The 23,647-nt window shown below is 48.2% G+C and overlaps 11 protein-coding genes and 3 non-coding genes across 14 annotated transcripts; 9 read left to right on the top strand and 5 right to left on the bottom strand.

Moving 5' to 3' along the window:
* Positions 1 to 71: 71 nt before the first annotated feature.
* EDB91DRAFT_269587 (Rieske [2Fe-2S] iron-sulfur domain-containing protein) lies at positions 72 to 1,451 on the top strand. Its single transcript, XM_041326658.1, has 5 exons — positions 72 to 432; positions 508 to 994; positions 1,047 to 1,081; positions 1,137 to 1,165; positions 1,216 to 1,451. The coding sequence occupies exons 1-5, from the start codon at positions 207 to 209 to the stop codon at positions 1,276 to 1,278; spliced, it is 840 nt and encodes a 279-aa protein (XP_041183759.1). The 5' UTR covers positions 72 to 206; the 3' UTR covers positions 1,279 to 1,451.
* A 649-nt stretch (positions 1,452 to 2,100) lies between these two features.
* On the bottom strand, positions 2,101 to 3,913 carry EDB91DRAFT_269654 (kinase-like domain-containing protein). The gene is made up of 7 exons (XM_041326659.1): positions 3,744 to 3,913; positions 3,313 to 3,687; positions 2,998 to 3,259; positions 2,786 to 2,931; positions 2,629 to 2,736; positions 2,299 to 2,574; positions 2,101 to 2,245 (listed from the first exon to the last, which is right to left on the bottom strand). Exons 1-7 carry the CDS (start codon positions 3,803 to 3,805, stop codon positions 2,212 to 2,214), a joined length of 1,263 nt encoding a protein of 420 aa, XP_041183760.1. The 5' UTR covers positions 3,806 to 3,913; the 3' UTR covers positions 2,101 to 2,211.
* A 2-nt stretch (positions 3,914 to 3,915) lies between these two features.
* On the top strand, positions 3,916 to 6,455 carry EDB91DRAFT_1097017 (kinase-like protein). Its single transcript, XM_041317025.1, has 5 exons — positions 3,916 to 4,280; positions 4,329 to 4,370; positions 4,418 to 4,773; positions 4,832 to 5,902; positions 5,954 to 6,455. Exons 1-5 carry the CDS (start codon positions 4,090 to 4,092, stop codon positions 6,169 to 6,171), a joined length of 1,878 nt encoding a protein of 625 aa, XP_041183761.1. The 5' UTR covers positions 3,916 to 4,089; the 3' UTR covers positions 6,172 to 6,455.
* A 420-nt stretch (positions 6,456 to 6,875) lies between these two features.
* Positions 6,876 to 9,213, top strand: EDB91DRAFT_1097022 (cytochrome P450). The gene is made up of 8 exons (XM_041317026.1): positions 6,876 to 7,207; positions 7,263 to 7,341; positions 7,392 to 7,506; positions 7,562 to 7,599; positions 7,653 to 8,042; positions 8,098 to 8,245; positions 8,296 to 8,791; positions 8,839 to 9,213. Exons 1-8 carry the CDS (start codon positions 7,014 to 7,016, stop codon positions 9,116 to 9,118), a joined length of 1,740 nt encoding a protein of 579 aa, XP_041183762.1. The 5' UTR covers positions 6,876 to 7,013; the 3' UTR covers positions 9,119 to 9,213.
* On the bottom strand, positions 9,214 to 11,382 carry EDB91DRAFT_1097028 (SprT-like family-domain-containing protein). The gene is made up of 14 exons (XM_041317027.1): positions 11,334 to 11,382; positions 11,187 to 11,282; positions 11,071 to 11,136; positions 10,989 to 11,003; positions 10,697 to 10,933; positions 10,272 to 10,640; positions 10,161 to 10,222; positions 10,008 to 10,107; positions 9,915 to 9,957; positions 9,822 to 9,861; positions 9,747 to 9,768; positions 9,639 to 9,679; positions 9,480 to 9,578; positions 9,214 to 9,428 (listed from the first exon to the last, which is right to left on the bottom strand). The coding sequence occupies exons 2-14, from the start codon at positions 11,240 to 11,242 to the stop codon at positions 9,280 to 9,282; spliced, it is 1,299 nt and encodes a 432-aa protein (XP_041183763.1). The 5' UTR covers positions 11,243 to 11,282; positions 11,334 to 11,382; the 3' UTR covers positions 9,214 to 9,279.
* Positions 11,383 to 11,503: 121 nt separating this feature from the next.
* EDB91DRAFT_t16 lies at positions 11,504 to 11,606 on the top strand. The gene has a single exon. It is a non-coding gene; the product is annotated as a tRNA-Lys (tRNA).
* Positions 11,607 to 12,523: 917 nt separating this feature from the next.
* EDB91DRAFT_t19 lies at positions 12,524 to 12,607 on the bottom strand. The gene has a single exon. It is a non-coding gene; the product is annotated as a tRNA-Lys (tRNA).
* Positions 12,594 to 15,629, bottom strand: EDB91DRAFT_1097039 (MCM-domain-containing protein). The gene is made up of 13 exons (XM_041317028.1): positions 15,461 to 15,629; positions 15,283 to 15,409; positions 14,652 to 15,233; positions 14,392 to 14,602; positions 14,192 to 14,337; positions 14,053 to 14,136; positions 13,758 to 13,994; positions 13,619 to 13,702; positions 13,442 to 13,566; positions 13,260 to 13,388; positions 12,868 to 13,207; positions 12,796 to 12,812; positions 12,594 to 12,746 (listed from the first exon to the last, which is right to left on the bottom strand). Exons 1-13 carry the CDS (start codon positions 15,604 to 15,606, stop codon positions 12,734 to 12,736), a joined length of 2,241 nt encoding a protein of 746 aa, XP_041183764.1. The 5' UTR covers positions 15,607 to 15,629; the 3' UTR covers positions 12,594 to 12,733.
* A 114-nt stretch (positions 15,630 to 15,743) lies between these two features.
* Positions 15,744 to 15,816, top strand: EDB91DRAFT_t17. The gene has a single exon. It is a non-coding gene; the product is annotated as a tRNA-Thr (tRNA).
* Positions 15,817 to 15,829: 13 nt separating this feature from the next.
* EDB91DRAFT_1097041 (maintenance of mitochondrial structure and function-domain-containing protein) lies at positions 15,830 to 17,435 on the top strand. Its single transcript, XM_041317029.1, has 9 exons — positions 15,830 to 15,967; positions 16,020 to 16,096; positions 16,151 to 16,279; positions 16,336 to 16,424; positions 16,474 to 16,711; positions 16,774 to 16,866; positions 16,932 to 17,032; positions 17,107 to 17,175; positions 17,238 to 17,435. The coding sequence occupies exons 1-9, from the start codon at positions 15,891 to 15,893 to the stop codon at positions 17,358 to 17,360; spliced, it is 996 nt and encodes a 331-aa protein (XP_041183765.1). The 5' UTR covers positions 15,830 to 15,890; the 3' UTR covers positions 17,361 to 17,435.
* Positions 17,436 to 18,507, top strand: EDB91DRAFT_1097048 (uncharacterized protein). The gene is made up of 6 exons (XM_041317030.1): positions 17,436 to 17,649; positions 17,712 to 17,735; positions 17,787 to 17,810; positions 17,874 to 18,090; positions 18,147 to 18,207; positions 18,259 to 18,507. Exons 1-6 carry the CDS (start codon positions 17,595 to 17,597, stop codon positions 18,403 to 18,405), a joined length of 528 nt encoding a protein of 175 aa, XP_041183766.1. The 5' UTR covers positions 17,436 to 17,594; the 3' UTR covers positions 18,406 to 18,507.
* EDB91DRAFT_1097054 (L domain-like protein) lies at positions 18,508 to 19,526 on the bottom strand. Its single transcript, XM_041317031.1, has 4 exons — positions 19,407 to 19,526; positions 19,313 to 19,353; positions 18,917 to 19,252; positions 18,508 to 18,855 (listed from the first exon to the last, which is right to left on the bottom strand). Exons 1-4 carry the CDS (start codon positions 19,486 to 19,488, stop codon positions 18,568 to 18,570), a joined length of 747 nt encoding a protein of 248 aa, XP_041183767.1. The 5' UTR covers positions 19,489 to 19,526; the 3' UTR covers positions 18,508 to 18,567.
* On the top strand, positions 19,527 to 22,421 carry EDB91DRAFT_1097062 (phosphoinositide polyphosphatase). Its single transcript, XM_041317032.1, has 16 exons — positions 19,527 to 19,638; positions 19,693 to 19,793; positions 19,844 to 19,927; positions 19,981 to 20,255; positions 20,305 to 20,330; positions 20,387 to 20,429; positions 20,478 to 20,511; positions 20,566 to 20,879; positions 20,929 to 21,057; positions 21,104 to 21,222; positions 21,270 to 21,337; positions 21,369 to 21,482; positions 21,537 to 21,703; positions 21,752 to 21,850; positions 21,901 to 21,967; positions 22,019 to 22,421. Exons 1-16 carry the CDS (start codon positions 19,610 to 19,612, stop codon positions 22,324 to 22,326), a joined length of 1,977 nt encoding a protein of 658 aa, XP_041183768.1. The 5' UTR covers positions 19,527 to 19,609; the 3' UTR covers positions 22,327 to 22,421.
* A 160-nt stretch (positions 22,422 to 22,581) lies between these two features.
* EDB91DRAFT_1242262 (uncharacterized protein) lies at positions 22,582 to 23,604 on the top strand (the record flags this gene model as incomplete). Its single annotated transcript, XM_041322169.1, has 5 exons — positions 22,582 to 22,717; positions 22,776 to 22,987; positions 23,038 to 23,190; positions 23,238 to 23,381; positions 23,434 to 23,604. The coding sequence occupies 5 exons, from the start codon at positions 22,582 to 22,584 to the stop codon at positions 23,602 to 23,604; spliced, it is 816 nt and encodes a 271-aa protein (XP_041183769.1).
* Positions 23,605 to 23,647: the final 43 nt, after the last annotated feature.

Genomic DNA, 23,647 nt, shown 5'->3' on the forward strand with positions numbered 1-23,647 from the left:
GAACACGATAAGTTGACGATAAGTAAGTACTTATAACTTAGAGATTGCTTAGAGCAAGCTTAGAAGTTAGAATTGACTGGTACCATTCGGGATGTACCGGGAGTAACCGGACTTGAAGAAGCGCTTGAACTCCGCTGAACAGCAAATTCGTTACTCGCCGCTACCGCCAGCATCGTCGGACGGAGAGATTCAATTCTCAACATACCATGGCTTCCTACCATGCGGTCAAAAAATCCTTAAATCTCGCCCCTACCGTGCGCGCGCTCCCAAGTGGAATTCCGAGCGCGCCGCGTCTCAACTTCGCGGCACGAGCACCTTCGGATGGCCATGGCCATGGTCATGGTGCGGCAGGCCCCCGTGCTGATGTCCCCACCCGCTTCACCGGAACCGTCACGAGTCCTGCAATTGGTCTAGTTTCCAAGACTTTCGTTGGTAAGTAATATTTTCACCTTGCTTCGACTTACCTTCTTAATACTAACGCCGACCGAAACGCGTCTCTTGCCTTAGCTCCTCCTCCCACGACTCACCTTCACCAGCGCCTGATTCACACCTCCGCTGCAGTGAAAGATGCTCCTCAAGTGCCTGATTTCAGCCCCTACCAACCGAAAGACGAGAATGCCAACCGCGCCATGTCGTACTTCATGGTCGGCTCTCTCGGTGTCCTCTCCGCTTCTGTTGCCCAGTCTACTATTACTGGCTTCTTGGAGACCATGGCTGCGTCGGCTGACGTCCTCGCTCTCGCGAAGACCGAGGTCGAACTTGCCAGCATCCCGGAGGGCAAGAATGTCATTATCAAATGGCGTGGTAAACCTGTGTTTATCCGTCACAGGACCCCTGATGAGATAGAAGAGGCACGGAGTGTTGACTTGAAGGCACTCAGAGACCCTCAAAGGGACGAAGATCGGGTGAAGAAGCCTGAGTGGTTGGTTATGCTTGGCGTTTGCACTCACCTGGGTTGTGTTCCGATTGGCGAGTCAGGCGACTACGGAGGATGGTGTGTGATTTTTCTTCTTCATTGAAACCATTCTGACTGCCTCCTCATCTAGGTTCTGTCCATGTCATGGTTCTCACTATGATATTTGTACGCAGCTATGATTCCTTCACTGAGTGCATCACCAACTAACTTCAATTTTTAGCTGGCCGTGCCCGCAAGGGACCTGCTCCGGTATGAATTTTCTCTCAGGTCTACCGAGGCCATACTGACTATCTTACAAGCTTAATCTAGAAATTCCTCCTTACGACTTCAACGAGGTCGACGGAAAGCTCGTTGTTGGCTGAGATTGATCGTATACTGTTGTTATTTTCGTGTAATGGAAGCATAGACATTACTAGAAGTCAGCTTGCAGTTGCGTCCATCAAGATTTGTGGGAGATAACCCTTGCTGAGGAGTTCTGAGTATAGCACGGTGGTAACAAGTAGACTTATATACATTGCAACGCGTACGGTACAGTAACGACTAAACGGTGGATAGATAGATACCAGACTAGGGCTGACGAGATAGGGTGTAAACTGATGACAAATTTAATATCTGAAAGCTCGCTATCCATAGCGAGCTTACACTGGAAACGAGTCGTGAGACGAGTGAAATAGACAAGGCTTTCTATTAGATAAGGGTAAGGTAGAGATGATGCTGAAAAGAGACGCGAAGTTCGAAAGTCATGTGAGACGTCATATGTTAGATGGAGAAGAAAAGCGTCTCGTAAGCCAGCGGGCTTACAGTATCATGCGTGATAGTGTAGCTTTGATGAGTGGTGAATGTTATGAGGCAATAGGGCGTTGGGACAAGGAAGTGGAACTGCGTTTGCTGAACATACCCGATAACTCACCCATTTTCTTCCCTTTGACAACCGACTCCTCGGTTGCGTTGCGAGTAATGACATGAGTAACGCGCTGCCAAAGCCCCAGAGAAATCAGTGGTGGGAAAGAGGTAGGCGCAGGGGTCGTGCCATCTGTGGAAGACGAGAAGGACGATTTGCGAAAGTAAGATGATGCTCGCTTGGGAATGGGGATGGGAATAGGTACGGGACGTGGCGCGAGCTTGGCTTGTATGCAGGTGGCGATGGAGGAAATGATGAATCCAAAGATTGGGACACGCCATATCCAGCATGGGGTAGGGAGGACTCTGATGAAGGAAGTGGAGGATCCGAAAATTCATCCTCTCCTTCAGGATCAGCACCCTGGAGGTTGGTGGGATTTGAGTATGAAGTGCTGCTATCTAGGGGCTGCATGATTGGCGCTGTCTCTTCTTTGATACCGTGGGTAAGCTCGAATCTCGGATGTATGTCAAGGCGAGCTAACTGCTGGTGATCGTCTGATCCGACGTCAAGACTTCCCCTTCGAGACACATCCCTTGATCCCCCTCTGTCCGAACACAACGGGATCAAGGGTGTAATCTCCGTGGAGTCGAAGTCCCATGAATCCATCGTTCCATGAGTAACCATGCTTGGCTGATATCTACGGCGGTCTTGTCGCATTGTAAGAGGCGGCAGACCGTCCAAAATCGTGCCGATAAGATAGGACTTCTTTTTCGCGGACCTGAAAAATGGGGTTTGGAGCAACTGTGCCGCTGTTGGACTGAAGGGATATTTACAAAATCAGAGACAATAACGGGGCGAAGAAGAAACCCACCGTTTGGAGGGATCTTTTACCAGACATGCGTCGACAATGTCCTTGAAGGCGCGTGAATAGTGGTGAATACCCCCTACCGAATCAAGCGTCGGTGGTTTGCCCTGAACACTGGAAAGGGGTGAAGAGTGGGAATAGGCTCTAGGGCATATGCACATACGTTTGTAGATAGACACTATGAGCGCTTTCTCTTGATCTTGGAGGACGACCTTGGGTGAGCTCAATAGCAGTTATCGCGAATGACCAGATATCAGCCTTTGAATCGTAATAATGACCCTGAATAAGCTCTGGCGCCATCCAACAGGGCTAAATTTAATAAGAAACCTCCATGTTAGATCGGTCAAGGAGCCTATGACAACCCATGACACACACTGTTCCGACAAATGATTTTCGCTTCCCCATACTGTGGTGCTCAAGTGGGGGGAGTGCCGAATAGGAGCTCTTGGCAGTGGACACTGGGGCAAAGCTGATGACGCGGTTTCCAGCGCCATTGCAAGCTCTACTTGACATATCAGCGTCGTCTGTGAGGGACGCGGCTACCCCAAGATCGCCTAGCAAAACCGTGCCATCGTCGTCGATAAGAAGATTAGCAGCTTTTACGTCACGATGGATGAATCCGTTAATATGCAAGTGGCTGCGCAAAGATGTTCATTTTATGAGAAAGGCAAGATGACGAGATAGACCGACTTTAGGCCTTCAAGGGCTTGTTTAAGGATGCATTTAACAACCTCTTCTTTCATTCCACCAGGCCAACCATAATGCATTACGTCGGCAGCGCTACCCTTGTTCATGAGGCGGAGAGCAATGTATATCTTGTGACCATCCACCCAACTGCCACGGACACGTAGCACGTTTGGGTGCTTTAACAGGGACATAAGCTGTGTCTCCCGCTTTAATAAAGATAGTGAATGAGGCGGTAGAACGTCCAGGTCAAGAACTTTCAACGCGCATGGCATAGGACGTTGTGGTTCTGGCGGACGAGGGTTGTAGATGGCGGCATAGACGACAGATGATGCTCCGAACCCAATAGAAGATCCAATGGTGTAGTCGATGGAGCGGTCACTAGATGCGAATGCGTATTACATTATTTGTGGATGATGAACATGACTCGTAATTACCTGTACAACTGCCACTCGTCTTTGACGGAACCGAAAAATTTCTTGGGCAAGTTTACAACCATTGGGTGATCCCTAGAAGATACCCTGAAAGCGTGTCAGAGTGGCGTCAGACATATATGTACGAGTGAAATAAATAGTGATGCTGCGTAGCCAGTCTGCACCGCCAAATATCGTCGCAGCTCCAGCCTCCAAGCAGTTCCAAATCGGATTCGGTGTGATCCGGTACCTGCGGGTACGTCCCCTTTAGGATTAGGGTTTATCGTTATCGTGTGACATAGTACTGTCACACTTTATTTAGTCCCGCTGTCCTCCGGGTATTCCGATCCAACGTCTCTTGACGCAGTACATGGCACCGAATCAGTCATGCGCTAAATACCAGTACGTCGTTACATCCTCCATCCCAAAGATAGTACCGGTTCCCGACCAGGAACCCAAGGATGAAGAGTCACCAGCTGACTACAACGCTGGCGGGTATTTGGTCATTCAAATCAATGATACATTCAAAGACGGTCGATATATCGTAGCACGTAAACTAGGGTAAGTCATCGTCCCCTCTTCCATACAACCGTTGTTCATTCGATAAAGCTGGGGCCATTTTTCAACTGTCTGGCTTGTCAAGGATAATCAGTACGTATTCCAAATACATATTTGTACTCAATAGTAATTTTTTCTAGCGAGAACTGCTACTCCGCTCTCAAAGTAGTCAAGTCTGCTACACGTTATACTGAGACCGCACACGATGAAATCAAACTCCTGTCCCAGGTAGCTGCTGCAAATCCGCACCATCCTGGTCGACCGCACGTTGTTTCGTTCCTCGACTCGTTTCATCATCGCGCCCCCCAGGATACTCACGTGTGCATTGTATTTGAGCCCCTCGGAGAGACTCTTCTCGCGTTGATTCAACGTAACAAGAAGAAGGGCGTTCCCAAACCCCTCGTCAAGGTCATCGCAAAGCAAGTGCTTCTCGGCCTTCAATATCTTCATGATGAATGCGATCTCGTTCATACTGATATTAAACCTGAGAACATTCGTACGCATTTAATCCTCTCTGAACTCATGTTCGCCCCGCTGACGGGTTGCTCTATTAGTCATTTCCATACCGGATATCGAAGCTTTCATCCATGCCGAATTGTCTACTTCGCTAAAGCCAACGTCGTATAATGTAGGAGTTCCTCAACCCACCAAGTCCCGTTCTGGAATGACCATTCCCTATCGACATGCACCTGCACACGAGAGACACGTGCAAATATTCGATTCACAGCCATTATCAAGTCCATCGTCGAGATGCGGAAGTATCAGTGCGAGTGCGAGTAGCCACAATTTCCATAAGCATTTTTCTGGGACCACTCCGGTCAGCGGTGCACCCATCAACCAGCTGCTTAGGAAGTCTGCTAGAGCGGAACCTGCTCCCATCCCTCACGATCCGCCACCAATACCTTCCAGTAGCCCTTTCACTCCGTCTACCATCTCGTCTACATTATCCATGCCAGCGGTTTCTACTAGTGCTGTCAGCACGCCCTCTACCTCGGTGGGAAGTGCAGATATACCCATTCTGACAAAAATGGCGTCTATTGCACTCGTGAGCGGCTCGCCGGATTCCAAGTTCATATTGCATCTCGATACGGAAAGTGTGATGGCCTCCGAGGAAAAGCAGGTATCCACTTCTCCCCTCATTCAGTCGCACACTTCTTTGGAGATACACCACATTACATCCGTGCCATCGCTTTTGACACAAACTGCTCCTCGTCAATCTTCCTCCCCGTCTCTCGACGGAGTGTCGTCGTCCCCTTCTTCACGGGCACCCGTTTCAGGACCGCCATCCACGCTACTTTCCACGCCGATCTTTATCAAGATTGCCGATTTAGGCAACGCAACCCCTTCTAAGCAGCATTTTACAGAGGATATTCAGACACGACAATATCGCGCTCCGGAGGCTATTCTTGGACGCCGTGACTGGGGCACAAGAGCCGACGTTTGGAGCGTTGCTTGTGTCGTTTTTGAGTTGTTGACCGCGGAATATCTGTTTGACCCTCATGGACAAGGAGAGATGTTCTCCAAGGACGACGACCACATGGCGCAGATCATTGAATTAATGGGTGATTTCCCACTAGACGCGAAAATTGGAGGAAGGTATAGTCGTGAAATATTTGATCACACAGGCGAGTCAAACTGGAAATAGCAATTCGAGCCCTGACTCATGATACCTTCAGGGGCACTTCGTTACATCAAAACACTGAAGCCGTGGCCTTTAAACCGTGTCATGACAGAAAAATACCTTTTCTCTACTTCGGAAGCAGACGATTTATGTGCCTTTCTTGAACCCATGCTTGCGGTCGATCAACGGGAACGCAAGGAGGTCCGTGATATGGTTGACCATCAATGGTTAGATGTGAAGGACGAAGAGTGGGCAGGCGTCGACGGATGGTAACGAACCTCATATTTTGCATGTCTTCCCGACGCTGCCATTTTTATGGGCTTTCTGTGTCTGGACTTTGGGCTGTCTGCAGCATCTTATTTTTTCGCCCTTCCTTAACAGTGTTTATCCCTCGTGGCTACACGATAGACATATACAATGACCTCTCACGATTTAGATTTTGACACCTTTATTGTAATTAAACTTCGCGGTCCATACAACGGTACATGTATTGCATATTCTCAAGTCATTATAGAGACACGTTTTTTTGAGTCGCCAGTAGTGTATGCCTATTATCCTCCTTGAGTTGAGACTGCAACGAAGGCCCCCGCCTAGTACTTCGAAACGCCTCATACTATGGTTCAAATTCCGTCCCAGAACCTTATGATCGGTTTGATCACTGTGGACTCGAACGAAATACAATTTACACATTTTGAGGACATGAAACAAGGTGCAAATATTGCTTGGTTGCCGCTTTCCGAAATCTTAATCAGGGGTTATGGAGACGGTCGATACCAGTCTGGCGCCTCAACTGGAACTTCAAGACGAGGACAACAACTTGCAGTTGGCTTGGAGCAATAAAAACAACATGTACTGGAGCTTCCGCAACTTGAGAACAATGCTGCCGTAGCGACGACGTTGTGGAAAGCAGATCATCATACAGTAACCGTGAGCCAGATTTGTGCTATTCCCAAAAAGGATGTTCGTTTGATGTTGCTGCTTAGAGCGCCTAGGACCTAAGGCAAGCCTAAGCGCCATGCAATCGTATAAACATACATAACGTCTCTTCTTTCCCGCAAGAGCATCCATCGGCTTGGTTATCTTCTTAGACGAAGTTCAAGCCCGACCCAACCATCATGCTCATCCCCGTTGTGTCCACTCTCGCGTTCAACTTGCTGAAAGCATGTAGCGTTGTCCTCTTGATTTTTGTAGCAAGAGGACTGGTGTGGTTGATTAACATGACGATAGTAGCACCTATGTTTGACCCGCTCAAGAACATGCAGGGACCCGACGGTTCTCCGCTACAGAACCATTTTCGTGAGGTCATGGAGTGCGTGCATCTACTCTCCGAGAGGAGTTGTAAGACTAATTCGCTGTCATCTCAGTCCCAGCGTATCTCCAGATACACATGAGAACTGGGTCAAGTCATTTGGAAAGACATTCAGGTTTCACGGTTTCGGCAGGGTGAGTAGTCGGTTGTATGTGATCCATGACTCGTCCTAATGACTCATTAGCACGACTTCCGACTCTTCTCCGTCGATTTTTGTGTTTTGTCGCATATCCTCAATTCGCCGATTTACGAGAAGCCATGGCAAACGAGAACCTTGCTGTCGAACCTTTTCGGGCACGGTAAGCTGATGCAATTCTTTCTGGAGACGTGAATGTTCTAAGCGGTTGAATACAGGGATTTTTGCAATGGAAGGCACCGAGCATAAAACCTTGGTGAAAATTGTAATTAATCTCGGAAGAAACACTATTAATATGTTTTCTCACAGAGGAGTTTGATTGCACCGGCCTTCTCAACACAATCGATCAAAGCCATGACTCCCATATTCTTCCAAAAAGCCGAAGAATTACGGGATAAATGGGAGAATCTTGCGTCTTCTCCTACACTGGCCGACGATGCGAAATTCCCTCCCCCTCCTGCACCACCCTACTCTCCTTCTCCTTCTTTTGCTGAGGCAATGATCGACGTCGCTCACTGGTTCTCCCGTGCAACATTCGACGTGATGGGTTTGACAGGGTTTGACTACCACTTCCATGCTCTCCAGTGTGAATCAGAAGAAGTCTACTTGGCATACAGAAACATGTTCAGGCTCGCTGACAAGGGTCCCGGATTGCGAGGACTCGTCCAGCTTTATTTCCCGATCATTGAGAAGATATTTGTCAGTGATTTCATCAATTTGGGAGTAACGCAACTGATACCTGTCCTCGTTACAGCCCAATGAAGCCACGCGCATCACAAATGAAAGTCAGCGCGTAATCAATGAAGCAGGCCAGCAGCTCATTCAGAGTAAGAAATCTGCCATTCTTGCTGAGAAAGCAAGTGCGAGCGAGATCAAAGAAAAGGACATTCTTAGCTTACTCAGTCAGTGCTCGCGCCACTGTTTGTTGGCTGACGCTGACGTTCGCCGGCAGTCAAATCAAACCTTTCGGCGGATATTTCTGGGCGACTTTCTGACGCAGACCTTCTGGCCCAACTTTCGACATTCCTTTTCGCCGGCTCCGACTCTACAGCTCTTACCATGTCCTGGTGCATCCACCTCCTTTCTCTCCACCCTAATGTCCAAGGTCGTCTACGCAATGAATTAGGCTCTCTGTCTCCTTGTGCATCCAATTCTGCTTCGATGTCAGGATATTCTGTACAGTCACACGCAGAAGCCATTGACGGGCTTCCTTTCCTCGACGCAGTGGTCCGAGAAACACTGCGCTTGTGCCCTCCTGTGCACGGTACAATGCGGGTTGCCACCCGCGATGATAACGTCCCGATATCTGCGCCCATAGTTCTCCGCAATGGTACAATTATACAAGCGGGCGAGACCATCCCTCTTCGCAAAGGCTCTTACGTACACATTCCCATCGAGGCTTTGAACTTTAGCACTGACATCTGGGGCGATGATGCAAGAATATTCAAGTAAGTACATCTTCCATCGACATGCCGCCTTTCTGAAAACTGCGCAGCCCTGATCGCTGGTTTTCTCTTCCTCACACCACACGAGCGCCCTCTAATCCAGGAATCGCGAATCTAATGACGTTCTCATTCGGTCCACATGCTTGTCCAGGCTGGAAGTTCTCGATGTTGCAAACTAAAATATTCCTTGCGACTCTCGTGCCTCATTTTGTTTTTGAGCCTGCTACAGATATACAAAAGTTCAACGCAATTCTGACGCGGCCATACGTATATGATCAATTTGAATTTGGCACGCGGCTACCTGTAAAGATCGGACGAGTACATCTCTAATATTTGTAGATGGGTACATTTTCAAGATACTGTTGTAGCAAATTGGTTGTGTATTTTACTCTATCCTTATTGTCGCTAAAACATTCATCTGGTCACCAGTCCGACAAATCGATCTTCGAGCTACATCATGAGAATTCATGGCCAAATGATGACCAGATGTGTCATGGTAGAGTTTCGCGTTCGTGGAGGGTCACATTTTTGATCGCTCCAACTAATATATCTACCTCATCCTCCGATGATATGCTATACACCGAGCCGTTGGTCGGCACCCGTAGTGTTTCCTCAAGAGCCGCAATAGGACGAGGGGAACCTACAGGAACTCCATGAATTCAACAATAACCATTGCTAAGACAGATCTCACCTTGAGGCAGAGCAGTTGCCATCCTACTGACCTTTGGGGTCTTGGGTGCTCTTTGCACGAAGAGGGGGATGAGTTTTCCAACCTTACAAATGCCACACACTAGGTTAATAGATCTCATTAATCTACGTGTTGTCGAAAGTGCATTTATGAGTGGCTCACCGCATTCATCTGGTCTGATGGATTTGCTATACCGGCCATATCTGGTACCAGACTATCAGAATGGATGCTGACGCTGGACCGAAACAAGACCGAAACTTAACAACTTACACTTTTGAACATTTTTCGCATTCTTCGTAAAAATTAACGAAGCGGCGCTTGGTTAAAGCAGAATCTCGCACTTACTCCATTCAAATGGGTATGAAATTTCATAGTTATGCCTTGTCTGGGGTTACGGCCGTCAGAAACCAGTCACTTGCGTTCGTCATGGCTGCCTACCGTGATTTCGATCTCTGGACGCTTGATCATCACTTTGTTGGCCCTAGCAAAATATCAGACGAATCGTAAGTGAAAGATGGTGCGGGCACAGACCAGGCTTTGAAGGCTGGGCCATGTCCTTCTTTCGGGTTGCCATTAATGATCCAGCATGCTAGATGACACATTTCATGCGACAAAGTGTTTCGTATCCGTTCTAAGAGCACGCAGATCAGGGGCATGGTAGAGCAGAAACAAAGACCTTTCCACCATCACGGTCCAAAATCTTGGCGGCCAGCTCGATCTCCGTCGTCTGAACACCATCCCTAGATCTGCCATCAAGATGAGCATGGTAGAAGATGTAGCATAATGACTGGATACCTGTGCCACCTGGCCCTTCCCGCTGTGGTTAATAAGCGCTTGTTCCAATTCAATTTTGTCTCCCTGGGAAGACCGTCATTGAATATTGTACTGTTGAGCTCTTCAAAAAGCATTTCAGCATATTTCTCGCGGCGTGCTTGCTCTTCCGCTTTTCCCCGCGCAGAGATTCTGGGGGCCGGTCCATTTTTCCGTGCCGTTATGCCGCCCAAGACTGCTCGAGGAGTGCCAGCCTGCCTCGTGTCCTCTCCAGAGGAATATGGGTAAGATGACCCATGATCATGGCGAGTAATTGGGAAGGAGGGAATGGTTTCTTTCATAGTGGATATCTGAGCGCGGCGAATGGGTTTGCGTGTACTTCGAGGCTCGTTCCTATCCAGTGAATAATATTGAGCCCTAGAAATCACCACCGATGAGCATATCCTTACAGAACGAGAATGGAACCATCGTCTGCGTCGCTTTCATCAGCATAAAGTGACAGGAAGTCTTTCGGGCGCTGAGCCACAGGTTTCCTCATAATGCCTGGTGGTGCCTTCGCAGGACTCTTGACGAGATCAGTTAATTTGTCTGGAAAGTCGGAGGATGTGTCGTAGTTATCGCTATCTGTCAACTCGATGATTTCGAGGGAGCCTGTATTAGCATGAGTATTCTGAGCCCGTCGAGCACTGTATCTTCATTAAGCGTCTGAAGTCATGGTAAACCGCGTAAGACATTACTTACCCATTTTTTGTGAGCCTGGATATTCATTTGAAAATAAGAACACGTCAATGAGTTTGGACATATATCTACGTGATAGTCTTACGAGTCACGGTCGTCCTCATCGCCCGAGGAGATTTCAATGACTTCAAGTGAGACGCGTTGAAAATTTCTAGGTGCAAGTCGACGTCAAAGGGCGGTTTTTGCAAGATGGTCACGCACTTGAGTCTCTCTTCTTCACTATCTGATATTAACTCTGTACTGAGCCTCCCAGTCATCGATCCTAAGCACCGAGTGGCAACAAATAACAGGTATGATCTGTCAATAATATATGCGTACTAGGTTCACGATAAAATATTCGCAACTCACAACGAGTGGGCAAAATGTTGACTTCAATCAGCGCCTCACAATGTAAGACTTAAGCGCAAGTCGCGACGCGCTTGTTCCCGTGACCATGTCAACTTCGTCACGTGTGTGTAAACGATATTCCTTGACCCACCTTACTCACTTATGATATCTCCTTCGTCCCTGATCATAAGGCCCGCCTAGCTCAATCGGATAGAGCGTCAGACTTTTACGGATTGTACGAGTTTGTGCAAGGCGGTGATCTGAAGGCTGCGAGTTCGACCCTCGCGGTGGGCTAATATTTTAACTGATTTTTTGGCGCGACGATATTGGGGTCACTCATCCTCGAACATTTTTATCCCCAAAAATCTCAAGCCTGAAGTGGTCTTCAGGCAATAGAAGGGCAGTTATGATCATTTCTCCTCCCATTTCCTTGTAAAGCGCAAGCAAGCATTATACTGTTGTCAAGGTATGTGGCTTGTCATAACTATTATATCCGCCTGCAAGTATCCAAGTACTTACTACCAGCTGACATTCTCATTTGACAAGGTGTAGAGTGCTAAATCACTACTTTAAGGGGAGGAATGAGGGCAATGTATTCCTCTCGCTGTTCATCTGTCGTCTCCATTGCACGGGTGAAAACCAAGGTTTCCAGGGAATATTTTGACCTTGAACTCATCATGAAGTTTGTTGAGCCAACAGAAAGCACGCGTAAATTTGAGAATATGAGTGCATTGAACGGGACCGAGTCGTAAGGGATGGTATGGCGTGGTATTACGGCGGGCAATCTCTGATGTGCAAAGATTGAATGTTCGTGTGGGTCGATGACTTCAACGGCTATGTGACTCGGACTCGCAGATCCAAGGTGATCGCGAAGGAGGAGAGGTTGAGACATAGCTGCAAGAAGGAAAGGAATTTTCGTGGTCGAAACACAGAGATTTTGACTCGGACTCAGCTGTCAGGTGAGCCCATACATTGGAAGAGGAGATGTCTGAGACGAACGGGCCAAACTGGAAACCAAATAACCTGAGGTTGCGCAAGAATAGCTATGATGGTGAAAAGTGCTTTGTCTGAATCTGAATCGGGTCTGTCAATAAGTATTATTAGCTCACGGGATTGGACGCAATAGATGACAAGGGTTCCTGTACGCTCACTGTATCGATGCTATAGCGCTACATGGCGAGAATTAGAAGTTCGAGACATGCAAAAACATTAGCCCACCGCGAGGGTCGAACTCGCAGCCTTCAGATCGCCTAGTCATAAGAGTCTGACGCTCTATCCGATTGAGCTAGGCGGGCGGTATTAGTAGGTCCAACGGTGCCTCTATCAAGCACTGCATGTATGGGCCCTAGAGCAATTGATATTATCTACAGATGTCGAATACATTCAAAGCAAGCGAAGGGATAGCAATACAATACATCGAATCAAACACCGACCCTATGAAGATTTTCAAGTCAAGCACTGACATGAAAAAATGATAACCTACCGATGTACAACCTTTTTCTGCAATACAAAGGGGTTATCATCTGATTTTCGAGATCCAACATAGAATGATCACCTGTCCAGAGAAGCGTATCACCTCCCTCTTCTCAAGAATGAAGAGCGTCCGCTCCAGTGCGTGATTCGAGTAGCCCTGCTGTGTTACAAATTCCCTTACTAGACTTTGATAGCTCGTACTCCAGCCCACGGGAAGACGTCTGCGCAATTCCTTCTCTATGCGCGTCATCTCATCATTCAGCTCGCCGCGAGACATACCGTCAACAGAACCTGCTGAGACAGCGTCCATGGTTGAGAATTTGAAAAGCCGGATGGCTTCCTCGACATGGTGATTCTGGACAGTAGGTGATAAGGTCATTTTGGCAAGCGATTCTGATATCCGGATGATTGCTTCTAGTTGACTGTAGCAAAGTGTTAATCTCGACGGCGGTCAATCAGGCGATGGATACCCACCGAACTGTTATCGGAATTGAGCTCCGTTCGTCATTATCGCGTTCCACTTGCTGAACCTGCTTCCGAAGACTGACAAAGTGACTGCTAAGCATTTCTTGAGCGTCTGGAGATAGCCGGGGCGCGCATTTGCTGAAGACCACAAATCAGCTCGAATGTCTTGCAGCAATAAGGATACATCAAACCTCTTGCAATACGAGATATACCGCTTCATTTTGTCTATGTCAATTTCGCCGACAGTTTCTCCATTATCGTCTGTACTCTGATTTGGCCGGTTCATGTGGATGTTCATGACGTGCTTGGCAATCATCTAGATATTCGGTCGTTGGTAAAGGTCTATGATGAAGGAACTGGATACGGACACGATCTCGCTGTTCGTTGTGCTCGTCTTTGACGATGAAAATCATATCAAAACGTGACAAGATGGTTGTTTGAAAGTCGATGTTCTAGCCACGATGTAGATTTCAGCAAGCTGGAAAACGTTATTGTCCAGTAGAGTACCTCGCCAGGGCTCCGGCCCTCGTCATATCGTCCCCAAACTGGATTTGCTGCTGCAAGGACACTTGTTCGGGAGTTGAGTACTGTCGTGATACCAGCCTTCGCTATCGAAATGGTTTGCTGCTCCATAGCCTCATGAATGGCAACCCGATCTTCATCGCGCATTTTGTCAAATTCATCAATACAGACAACCCCAGTATCTGCGAGAACCATGGCACCTCCCTCGAGATAGAATTCACGCTATGATGCAGGAAGCTAAGATAAGAGCAAGAGTTACTGTGAGGAAACCGACACCTACAGAGACTGCATCCCGCTGGACAACAGCTGTTAAACCAGCTGCGCTAGAACCCTTTCCAGAGGTGTATACGGCGATTGGTGCAACCTATAGGATGCAATGAGAAGAGCGCATACGGCGCGGGACCAGTGCCTTTGCATACCTTCTCGACAAACTTGAGCAATTGACTCTTTGCTGTACCCGGATCTCCGAGTAAAAGAACGTTGATATCGCCTCTCAACCGCATACCATCTGGTAAGACCTTCTTAGAACCGCCAAAGAGCAGACAAGTAATCGCCTTCTTGATGTCTGCAAAGGCAATGAGCGTAAATTTGAAAAGCCAGTTGACAGTTCGGGACGTACCGAGGCTGCCATAAATACTTGGACCAACACTCTTAGCAAATCGTTCATAGAAACCTTCGCTGCGTGCCATTTCGCCAAACTCTTCCTCCTCCTCGGGGGTAAATTGCACTCCAAAAGGATTGGAGGCGCCACCACCAGCAGTCGGGGAAGACATTTCGATATGAACAAGGCGGAGATAAGGTTGTCGAAGTGCAGCAGGACCAGCAGATTTCTATGATAGAATTACATGCGCAGCAAAGGGAGATTGAGATAATGCTCACGTTCTTTGCCGAATTGAAAGTAGAATAAATTCCAGTCGCAACTATTCGTGAGCCAGGTACAACCTTACCAGTTAGGTATCGGTCTGCAGAGAGGAGCATGTGCCGTGGAAGTTCACCGACTGGAACCATGTCTGGTGCCTCTTGCAGTTTCAGAGTCTGCTGGTCAACAAATGCTGATTTCGAGTGAACAATGATGTAGGGGTCCATTGGACAATCTTTCTTCTGGTTCTCCAGCTCTGGCGCGTCACAGACTCTTGGTAGGCCTCGGTCCGATCCGTTGCCCAGTCCTCCAAGGCCGCCGGGAGGGTACATAATTTTTGTGGACCGGCAAGCACGACATTGAAGATGAAGCTTCGTCGCTCGCGAGGAAAGAACAGAGGCAGAGATGACGATTCCTGGTATACGGACCAACCTGTTCATCGTGTTTGCTGTCAAGTCGCGAACACGTTGCATCTGGAGGCCAGATTTGATGGTGATTTGGACTCTGGGGATTGATTGGAGTGCAGCCTCTGCGCGCTCATCAGAGCCACCAGCTAGAGGGAATAGGATAGTACGAGCTGCTTTGGTAGCCGCATTCTCAAACTGTGCATGTTATGAGCCTCGAGTGCAAGCACACGCGAATTGTACTTACCAGTGGCAAGATATCTGCCGGTCTGTCCTGAATTGCATGCGCCAGCTCATCATTATACAATCCAACATGTCGAAGATCGACTTCAAGTTGATACTGCTTGAGGAGCAGGTTTGCACGAAGTTGATCTCTGCGAGCTAATTCAGTAACTTTCAGACACCGAGTAGATGATAGAACTGACCTGTAGATGAATTCGCCTCCGACGCGATATTGCAACAAAAACTCTAGCAGAAGTTTCTCTGCTTGGGATGGAGAGTCAGGAGATGCAGCGGCTGGTGGATCGTGCACCGAAACGGTAAACACATGATTTCCATCAAAACCTGACATTTGTGAGCGAAAGAGAAAGGAGTATTCTTCAATAAATCAGCATGGTGGACGCGAGGCATATCATCATTTAGGGCAGACAGATACGCGACAGCTTCATTCCTGATGAACATGAAATAATTATAATTGTAACTACTGTATCCCGTTTAGCTCAGTTGGTAGAGCGCGTCACTAGTAATGACGAGGTCAGTCGTTCAAGTCGGCTAATGGGAATATTTTTGCTCTCCTATTATTTTGCTTGATCTACTGATCCAAAACTGTAGTACTCTTCAATCTCACCGTCTACCATGACTTCACATATGGATACAGATGAGCAATCTGTCGTCCTTCCCTCTAGCACAACCTCTGGATTATCTTTGTCTCTGTTAGTCTACTTTCTTACTGACACTGTTAATATCATTGACGTTGTCGTTCAGGCATCCCCTACCGATCCTGAACATCTCAGAACACTTGACGAGACTCAAGCTTCAGACTCGGTCCAATTCACCTTTCGGCGTGTTCCTTTCTCCCGTGTGCTCATAACTATCACTAACGGTAGAATGATCAGTGCTCGGCGCACTGCTAGGCACGCAGAATGGCCGAGAAGTCGAGATTGTAAACACATTCGAACTTGCCACAGAAGAGGGTCGCGATGACCTTGTAGATCATGGATTTTTGGTGTCTAGACGAGATCAGTGTAAGAAATTTCGTGTTATCCACGTCCTCGCTGGCCGAACCATTTCCTTGTCGAAGATAAACAGGTGTTCCCCTCTTTAGAGTTTATTGGGTGGTACACGGTAGCTCCTGTGCCGACTTCTCGCCACATCGCGTTTCATGAGCAGGCATGTTCATTCTTTCAGACTTCTCATTGGTGAAGTTCATAGCTCGCAGTTCACAGGGTACTGCTCGACGCCACTCCTGCTTGTCCTACAACCCTCTACGATAGCTCCACCATCATCTGATATCACTGGGCAGACACTACCTTTCAAAGCTTATGAACCTACCATTGAAATAAGGGATAAGAAGACACGTTCTGTGTTCATAGAGGCACCATACAAGGTAGAGACAGGTGAAGCTGAGCGTATTGCTGTCGACTGGACAGCCAAGGGTGGCGGGGGAAGTACCAGTTGTAGGTAAATTGGTCCTTCTACTATCGCGGAACCTCATCATCGTTTGGCTTCTTCTCTCTAGTGGAATCTCATCTTCAGGCTCAGCGGGCAGCAGTCAAAATGTTACATGAGCGAATCTTGGTCCTTGTGCAGTATGTGACGAACGTGATCGCAGGTGTGTTGTATGCGCCTGCTGCTTCAAGGCCGATAACATGGATGATTCCTTCTCGTTGTACGTAGGTCAAGTTCCGACAGATCATACAACTCTTCGATCCTTGTCAGCATTAATTGCCTCGTTACCGGCTAGTGAAAACAAGAGCTTCCGCGAGGAATTCAACACTGTGGGCGCCTTGTCTCCTTGACGTCCTCGACTGATTCGCTCATCTACTCCCTTCCTTACTGATACGTCATGCAGGAGTATGAAGACGTCCAGCTCACTGCATTTCTCTCGTCGCTTACGAAATCGACAAACATATTGAATGACGTGAGTGGTCTCTTGTCAGTTTCCCGATTCAGTTTTGATCAATATGGGCGCTTGTCATGTAGCTTGTTGACAAGCACCTTGTGCTTACAGTAGGGTCGCGGGAGGATCGCGCTATACCTGGCCCAAGGAGGAGGGGGATGGGCAGGCAAGGGATGGTGTCAGGGGATTGGGCGATGCACTCTTAATGACTACCGTTACATGGAGAATATTGTGCCACGTATCGCAATTGTTATTGTATTTACCCTAGGGTAAACACCCACCCAGCAAGTGCCAGCACACACTCATCATATAAGAACTGTGTTGATGAATCGGCACTCCAACTCGGTACCACTCCTACCCTCTCTCATACCAGTTCTCTCCCCTAGCTAACCTAGGCATTCATTGAAATCTTATCACCAGCCTCCCGGGCCCCCATTGGCATGTTGTCGTATGAAAGCGTTTGCCTTCTAGCCTATGTCTGGTTCTATGCGTTGTGTAAGTGCGATTGTTTCTAACATACATGATCTCCGTTTGTGCTGAGACGAATTTAAATCCAGCCGTGTGGGTGTCATTCTATGGAGGTATGAGCCTCTATATCGTTGCATCTGCCTCTCTGACTGACGTGTGTGCAGGATTCATTGCTTTGCGGACGCTGCGTTCGTCTTTCCAGTTGACACGTACATCGTGCCGTCAATAACCAGACTACTTGGTTGAAACAGCTCGACAGCAGTTCGGCGCTCTTCAACACAAGTACTTTACTTTCTCGACTATATTCGCCTCGGCTTTGTTGGGGGTTTGGACATGGGCCCATCCCGCACTTCTTTCCCACCTCGCCAGTCCTTTTAAACGGCCTGACGTCGCGCAGGCGTATGTGCTCGCAAGTGTCGTAGCGCTACAGGTCTGCAACCAATTTGTTGTTGGGCCAATGACTAGTAGGCAGGTGCAATGCACTTACAAGAGCGTCAGCTACTGAATCCTCATGTGCACAACAGGACCATGTCCCAGCAACATAAATTGGAGAAAGAAGAAGGCGAAAACTGCAACGATACCGAAGTAAGCTCTTGCTGTCCTTTTGATCATAATAAAGCACTGATGAAGATGTAGGTTTCTGACCGAATGAAGGCCTTGCATGCGAAGTTTAGAATGTTACGTCGCATTAGCTCGCTGGCCAACGTGGGTGCATTCATTGCCTTGACCTTTCACGGCCTGTGGATCGGAAGCTATTTGGTTGCGATTCGAAATCTATACTAGATATGGGCATCCGTGGGGCTCTCAACAGCACCTTTCACGGCCTGTGGATCGGAAGCTACGGGTTGCGAAGTCTTCGTGAATCATAGATATGTCCTAGGAGGCATTCGTGTGGCTCTCAACAGCCAAAGTAGATATTATGCAAAAATACAGTTCTAAGTACAGTCATGCACCTACAGACTCCATGGAGGGCATGTATCCCTCTCTCAAACTTCTCTCCAACCTCCTGATTTCCTCGATAGAGGTTGCCTTTGCAATGGCCTGTTTGACCTTCTCGGCGTCTTCTTTTGACATCAACCGACCCGCCTTCCCTGACAGCGCCGCTGGCTTGGGCTCGTCAAGAGTGACAGCTGCTTTTGAACCCTGCTTCGATACAGTGGTCGATATCGTCGTTGCAAGGGCAGTGGGTAAGCCTTCCGCCGTGAGGAATAAAGACTTTCCCGCCTCCCGCTCCTGAAAGGTGCGAATGTGCTGAGCTATTGACCGCGCGGAGTTTCGAACGTCGTGGGCGCACCTTATCGCGGATCCTCTGAAAATCCAGAACTCTCAGCGATGGTATTCTCCACGCAAGCCACTCGCGATACCATTTCTTTTCCCTCACAGGGTTGCCCAACAGGGCAAGATACTTCAATCCTTTGATCTCCCTGAGAGGCTCTAGATCGCCAAGCTCAGCGACACTGTTACCAGTAAGAACGAGAGTTGTTAAATTAGGAACTGAAAGGTGAATCGAAGGTGAAATTGAGGCGATTCGATTGTTGGCGAGAAGGAGCGTTCGTAGTCGTTTGAGCAAGGGCAGATTGCCCAACACGGTGATCGAATTATCTGTGAAATCTATAGCATCGTGTTGGTCCTATTCGAAATGCACGTTATAATATCACTGCCAGGATGACCATGAGGCCGATGCTCTTACCTTGGTCACACCAAGGTTTTCGATGGTAGGAATTTTGTAACCTTCAGAATGATATGAACACAATTTGAGATGCAACGGATTTTTACGAGCTTACCTCGTAGATCGAGCTGCCGCTCTTTTACGGGGTTGAGTGCAGACGGGGCCTGCGCGAGCAGCTCGGGGGTGAGCTTGACCATGGCGACTCTAGTCAAGCGTTGAGTGCACGCTGCGTTTCAGACTCAGCCACGAGGAAACAGCACACCGCGACGCGCTCCACTCAACATTTCCTTCCACACCGCTACTCAACGCGCGACTACCATGAAGCCCATATACCAGAGACTTAATCTGTGCGATTTGTTCTCCACTAAATTTCTTCCCTTCTGCTAACCTTTTTTTCGCAGATTTATTGACGGCCAGGATGCCTACACCTTTGTCCCTGTGGAACCCATTGGAGCGCAGTCTCTCACCATACACAGGGCCACCGGCGATATAGTTCTCAACGGTGAGCTGGCTGATATCTTTGGTATTACAACTAAATATGACTCTGCGCAGCCCCGAACACACCTGTCCCTCCGACCGCCTCGAGATATGGCAAGACAATATACGGGATACTGGGGATGATTTCACTGGCTCTTTGTATGTGCTGCTACTTCCAGAGCCCACTTTGCATATATCGATCCATATTACAGCGGAGTATGTTATTGTAATGACAGGTCGCGAACACCGTGCGCGCCTCATGGGCCACGACATATACCGCGCGGTTGACTTTGACATTCTGCCTCTAAATCCGAATGTCTCTGTCCAGAATCCACCCCACCCCGTAGAGGGACACTTGTTGGCGTTGGTTCGGTCGCATCTCCTCGGTGGTTACTTCTTATTCAGCTATGGTTGGGACTTGTCGAGGACACTCCAGGTACAATGGCAAGAACGGGACAACGAAGAGAGAAAGGCCTTATGGGAGGTGGTGAGTGCCAAGATATGACCTTGAAGTCATGGAGCTGACCGACTGTTAGACTGACGACAGGTTTTTCTGGAACAAGTTGGTCATTCATCCAGTCTTGCGGAATATGCATATTAATGCACGACTCCTCACAGATTTTTACAGTCTAGACTCACAGACACAGACATCGCACATGATGTGAGTCGCTTGTCTCGAGTTCTAGTACACATCTCATAATTTATGCAGCTCAGTCCTTACATTCTTCCAATTATCTATGGCAGTAAGTCTGCGCCTCGACTTTTCTGCTGCAATTCTGATAGTTGATGACCTCCAGCGTTCGACATGCGTACTGTATATATCCACGGACACCGCATTCAACTTTGCCTCATCAGTCGACGGTCACGCTATCGCGCCGGCACGAGGTACTTCCGTCGTGGCATCGACCATGAAGGCCACGTTGCCAATTTCAACGAGACCGAACAAATTCTCCTGGTCGACGAGCAAGCCGCGGGTCGCTTATCACTTGCCGAGAACTTGACTCACAAACTGAGCTTCACTCAGATTAGAGGCAGCGCGCCGGTTTTCTGGGCTGAGATCAATACGCTCAGATATAAGCCTGATTTGCAGGTCATGGACCTTGAGGAGACGGTAATTCATCTTTCGTTTTTGACGGGCGTCGTTGCTTGACCCCTTACAGGTTGACATGGCTAAGCGTCACTTTCGGGAGCAAGTTTCACAATATGGCAGCCAAAGTCTTATCAATCTGGTGAATCAAAAAGGCCACGAGCAACCGGTAAAGGAGGCCTACGAACGCGCCGTCTCACAAGTATGTTGCCGTTGCACTTCGTCCGCATCTCATTGACGTGTTTTAGGTTGAAATTCCAGAAGTGAAGTATCAATACTTTGACTTTCACAACGAGTGCAAACACATGCGATGGGATCGCATCAGTGTTCTCATCGAGAAGATGCAGGAGGACCTCGTTCAGCAAGGGTACGAACGAGCAATCCTCAACAGTCTGTTTACTCATGCGAAAGCAGATACTTCCACCTCGACACGGCACAGGATAAGGCCGTACGAATACAGACAGGCGTGATGAGGACAAATTGTATGGACTAATTTGGATCGGACGAACGTAGTCCAAGCAGCTCTGGCGAAATGGACGCTTAATCGACAAATGAAAGCCATCGGAGTGCTATCCGATAACGAAGAACTGGACGACTTTGAAGCCTTGACCAGAGGTTTCCGTGAGAGTAAGACCGTCGCTGCAGTCTCATTTTCTATGACATACTCATTACGTTGTTCAGTGTGGGCCGACCATGCAGACTTAATCTCGAAGGCTTATGCAGGCTCTGGGGCACTTAAGACAGATTTCACTCGTACAAACAGGCGAACGAAAATCGGTGCTCTTCAAGATGGGTACAAGAGTGTCATGCGATACATTAAGAACAATCACTTTGACGGCGCTAGACAAGTTCGTGCCTCCCATCAGAGTTAACTTCGTTACCCTGACGTGTCACAGGATGGATTTGACCTTGTTACTGGAGCTTGGACTCCCCAGAAGAATCCAGTCACTGCTGCATCCTTGATCGCTGACACGCGACCACTAATAATTCGATCGGTACGTTTGTACGACACTTGTGACAGTCACCGTTAAATTTGCTCCTTCAGGTTCCTTACATCTTGGCGTTCTCGCTTTTCATGATCTGCGCCGGACTCACTCTGCCACGGACGTCAGGTGAGCTACAATCTCTACAACACTCAGCGCAAATCGCTGACTGTAGCGCAGATTATTCCCTATTGTATTATTTCATGCTGTGGTTCGTTATCGCCTCGTTGGCTGTCATGTTCATGATGGTGCATGGCATCGAGTATGTCTCGTGGCCTCGGCTTATTCCTCCCACGGATGTCATCCATTACGAAGGACCAGGCTTTCGCTCAGCCCACAACGGGAAGGGTCTCACTGGCCCTCTAGCTCAGAAGTTGGACCTTTCTGGCCAATCGGATGGCTTTGGAGCCAAGCTACTCTTGAACGGGCGAAAGAGAGCTTTGACGGTCAATGGGATGGAGGAGGGGACGAAGAAGAGAGTGGATTGAGACCCGAGTTGTTGAGCTATATACCGCCTACATTTCTTGCTATTCCGACACTATTCCTGTCGAATATATGCCCTCTTCAATTCTTCTTCATGTACAAATCTGCTTTTGAGGTGCTGATTGGCTGACTAAGTCTAGAAAATTTCCCATTTTGGCGCCGCCTGACAGAATCCAAACTCCGCTGTGGCGCGTCGCGTAGCATATGTGTGGAGTTGGTCTGGACTCTGAAGCTTAATCCTCCTGTGTACTTTCCTCATCATGTCTGGCAAAAAACGCGCTTCCCCCGGTACAGACGTCGAGAAAAATCCTCTGGCACATGTCGAACTCAACGATGAAGATGCTCTAAAACTCCAGGACATCCAAAAAGACATCCAACGCGTCGAACTTGTCATAGGTGAGTTTCCCAGTGTATGGCTCAGAAAAAGTAGTAACGCAAATTGATAATCTTCAAGAGCGCCAGGCTATGCAAAAATTGACCCCAGTCTATGAAAAACGCCGTGCTGTCGTTAAATCGATAGAGAAATTTTGGCCTGTGGCTCTCATGAACAACACCATGATCTCTTTCCATGCACAACACAATATTGATCAACTTGCGCTGAGCTACCTTGAAGATTTGTGGATCGTTCGTGATCCTAAGGAACCACGATGCTACGCTATTGAATTCGTACGTTATTATTGATATGCACCAATCAACAAACTAAATTGTCATGACAGTATTTCAAGGCAAACCCATACTTTACTGACTCCGTCTTGAAAAAGGAGTACAAATACGTACCTCCACCCGCCGCTTCAGACGACAAGCCTGATGCGGATGGCATCACTGACTCCATGCTCGACTTTTCTTGGGCCCGTGATGTCCAGCCTTCCGTAAGTTAGTGCGTCCTCACAGAATCACACTGTTAACCTTCTGGTAGGCCATTACAATTCATTGGAAGGATCCTGAGAATGCCCTGACCAAACTCCACCCCCGTGTGGCTGAGGTGGATGGGGACGACGATATGCCCGCAGAAGCTGGCAGCTTCTTCAACTTCTTTGAGATTGCAGATGACCCCTTTGAAGTAAGCGTCGCCACTCAGTCGCCGCAAACGCTTAACTTGACATATTTTCTAGATTGGCACACAGATTGCCAATGAGATTTTCTCCGAGGCCACAGATTACTTCATGGGTAATGTCGCTGGTGACGAGCTTGATTCTGAGGAAGAGGACAGTGAAGATGACGACGACGACGCTGAAGAAATTGATTTGGAGAAACCAAGGGCGAAAAAGCAAAAGAAGGAATAGGTGGTATCACCACCATTCACTCGTATTTATGGTCTTGTCAGCT

This window comes from Suillus paluster, assembly GCF_016628075.1.
Source record: "Suillus paluster strain FC165 chromosome Unknown EDB91scaffold_2, whole genome shotgun sequence".
Taxonomy (NCBI): Eukaryota; Fungi; Basidiomycota; class Agaricomycetes; order Boletales; family Suillaceae; genus Suillus; species Suillus paluster.

Bases quoted from the DNA above. Each gene is read 5' to 3' on its own strand.
- EDB91DRAFT_1097041 (XM_041317029.1), top strand. From the start codon at position 15,891: ATGACTTCACATATGGATACAGATGAGCAATCTGTCGTCCTTCCCTCT. The intron at 16,712-16,773 runs GTAGGTAAATTG...TCTTCTCTCTAG, and splicing joins TGGCGGGGGAAGTACCAGTT to TGGAATCTCATCTTCAGGCT. The intron at 17,176-17,237 runs GTGAGTGGTCTC...CTTGTCATGTAG, and splicing joins CGACAAACATATTGAATGAC to CTTGTTGACAAGCACCTTGT.
- EDB91DRAFT_1097054 (XM_041317031.1), bottom strand. From the start codon at position 19,488: ATGGTCAAGCTCACCCCCGAGCTGCTCGCGCAGGCCCCGTCTGCACTC. The intron at 19,354-19,406 runs GTAAGCTCGTAA...ATCATTCTGAAG, and splicing joins GCGGCAGCTCGATCTACGAG to GTTACAAAATTCCTACCATC. The intron at 18,856-18,916 runs GTGCGCCCACGA...CGCACCTTTCAG, and splicing joins TTCAGAGGATCCGCGATAAG to GAGCGGGAGGCGGGAAAGTC.
- EDB91DRAFT_269654 (XM_041326659.1), bottom strand. From the start codon at position 3,805: ATGGTTGTAAACTTGCCCAAGAAATTTTTCGGTTCCGTCAAAGACGAG. The intron at 3,688-3,743 runs GTAATTACGAGT...ATTCGCATCTAG, and splicing joins GACGAGTGGCAGTTGTACAG to TGACCGCTCCATCGACTACA. The intron at 2,737-2,785 runs GTATGTGCATAT...ACCCCTTTCCAG, and splicing joins CATAGTGTCTATCTACAAAC to TGTTCAGGGCAAACCACCGA.
- EDB91DRAFT_1097017 (XM_041317025.1), top strand. From the start codon at position 4,090: ATGGCACCGAATCAGTCATGCGCTAAATACCAGTACGTCGTTACATCC. The intron at 4,281-4,328 runs GTAAGTCATCGT...CATTCGATAAAG, and splicing joins ATCGTAGCACGTAAACTAGG to CTGGGGCCATTTTTCAACTG. The intron at 4,371-4,417 runs GTACGTATTCCA...AATTTTTTCTAG, and splicing joins TGGCTTGTCAAGGATAATCA to CGAGAACTGCTACTCCGCTC.
- EDB91DRAFT_1097028 (XM_041317027.1), bottom strand. From the start codon at position 11,242: ATGACTGGGAGGCTCAGTACAGAGTTAATATCAGATAGTGAAGAAGAG. The intron at 10,223-10,271 runs GTATCCAGTCAT...TCTTGATGGCAG, and splicing joins GGAAGGGCCAGGTGGCACAG to ATCTAGGGATGGTGTTCAGA. The intron at 9,769-9,821 runs GTAAGTGCGAGA...ATTTTTACGAAG, and splicing joins TTCATACCCATTTGAATGGA to AATGCGAAAAATGTTCAAAA.
- EDB91DRAFT_1097022 (XM_041317026.1), top strand. From the start codon at position 7,014: ATGCTCATCCCCGTTGTGTCCACTCTCGCGTTCAACTTGCTGAAAGCA. The intron at 7,507-7,561 runs GTAAGCTGATGC...GGTTGAATACAG, and splicing joins GTCGAACCTTTTCGGGCACG to GGATTTTTGCAATGGAAGGC. The intron at 8,792-8,838 runs GTAAGTACATCT...AAAACTGCGCAG, and splicing joins GATGATGCAAGAATATTCAA to CCCTGATCGCTGGTTTTCTC.
- EDB91DRAFT_1097039 (XM_041317028.1), bottom strand. From the start codon at position 15,606: ATGTCAGGTTTTGATGGAAATCATGTGTTTACCGTTTCGGTGCACGAT. The intron at 13,567-13,618 runs GTCCGTATCCAG...CCGAATATCTAG, and splicing joins ACAACGAACAGCGAGATCGT to ATGATTGCCAAGCACGTCAT. The intron at 13,208-13,259 runs GTGGGTATCCAT...ACTTTGCTACAG, and splicing joins TCAATTCCGATAACAGTTCG to TCAACTAGAAGCAATCATCC.
- EDB91DRAFT_269587 (XM_041326658.1), top strand. From the start codon at position 207: ATGGCTTCCTACCATGCGGTCAAAAAATCCTTAAATCTCGCCCCTACC. The intron at 995-1,046 runs GTGTGTGATTTT...CTCCTCATCTAG, and splicing joins TCAGGCGACTACGGAGGATG to GTTCTGTCCATGTCATGGTT. The intron at 1,166-1,215 runs GTATGAATTTTC...CTATCTTACAAG, and splicing joins CCCGCAAGGGACCTGCTCCG to CTTAATCTAGAAATTCCTCC.
- EDB91DRAFT_1097048 (XM_041317030.1), top strand. From the start codon at position 17,595: ATGTTGTCGTATGAAAGCGTTTGCCTTCTAGCCTATGTCTGGTTCTAT. The intron at 18,091-18,146 runs GCAGGTGCAATG...TGTGCACAACAG, and splicing joins GTTGGGCCAATGACTAGTAG to GACCATGTCCCAGCAACATA. The intron at 18,208-18,258 runs GTAAGCTCTTGC...ATGAAGATGTAG, and splicing joins AAAACTGCAACGATACCGAA to GTTTCTGACCGAATGAAGGC.
- EDB91DRAFT_1097062 (XM_041317032.1), top strand. From the start codon at position 19,610: ATGAAGCCCATATACCAGAGACTTAATCT. The intron at 21,058-21,103 runs GTATGTTGCCGT...GACGTGTTTTAG, and splicing joins ACGAACGCGCCGTCTCACAA to GTTGAAATTCCAGAAGTGAA. The intron at 21,338-21,368 runs GTATGGACTAAT...GGACGAACGTAG, and splicing joins AGGCGTGATGAGGACAAATT to TCCAAGCAGCTCTGGCGAAA.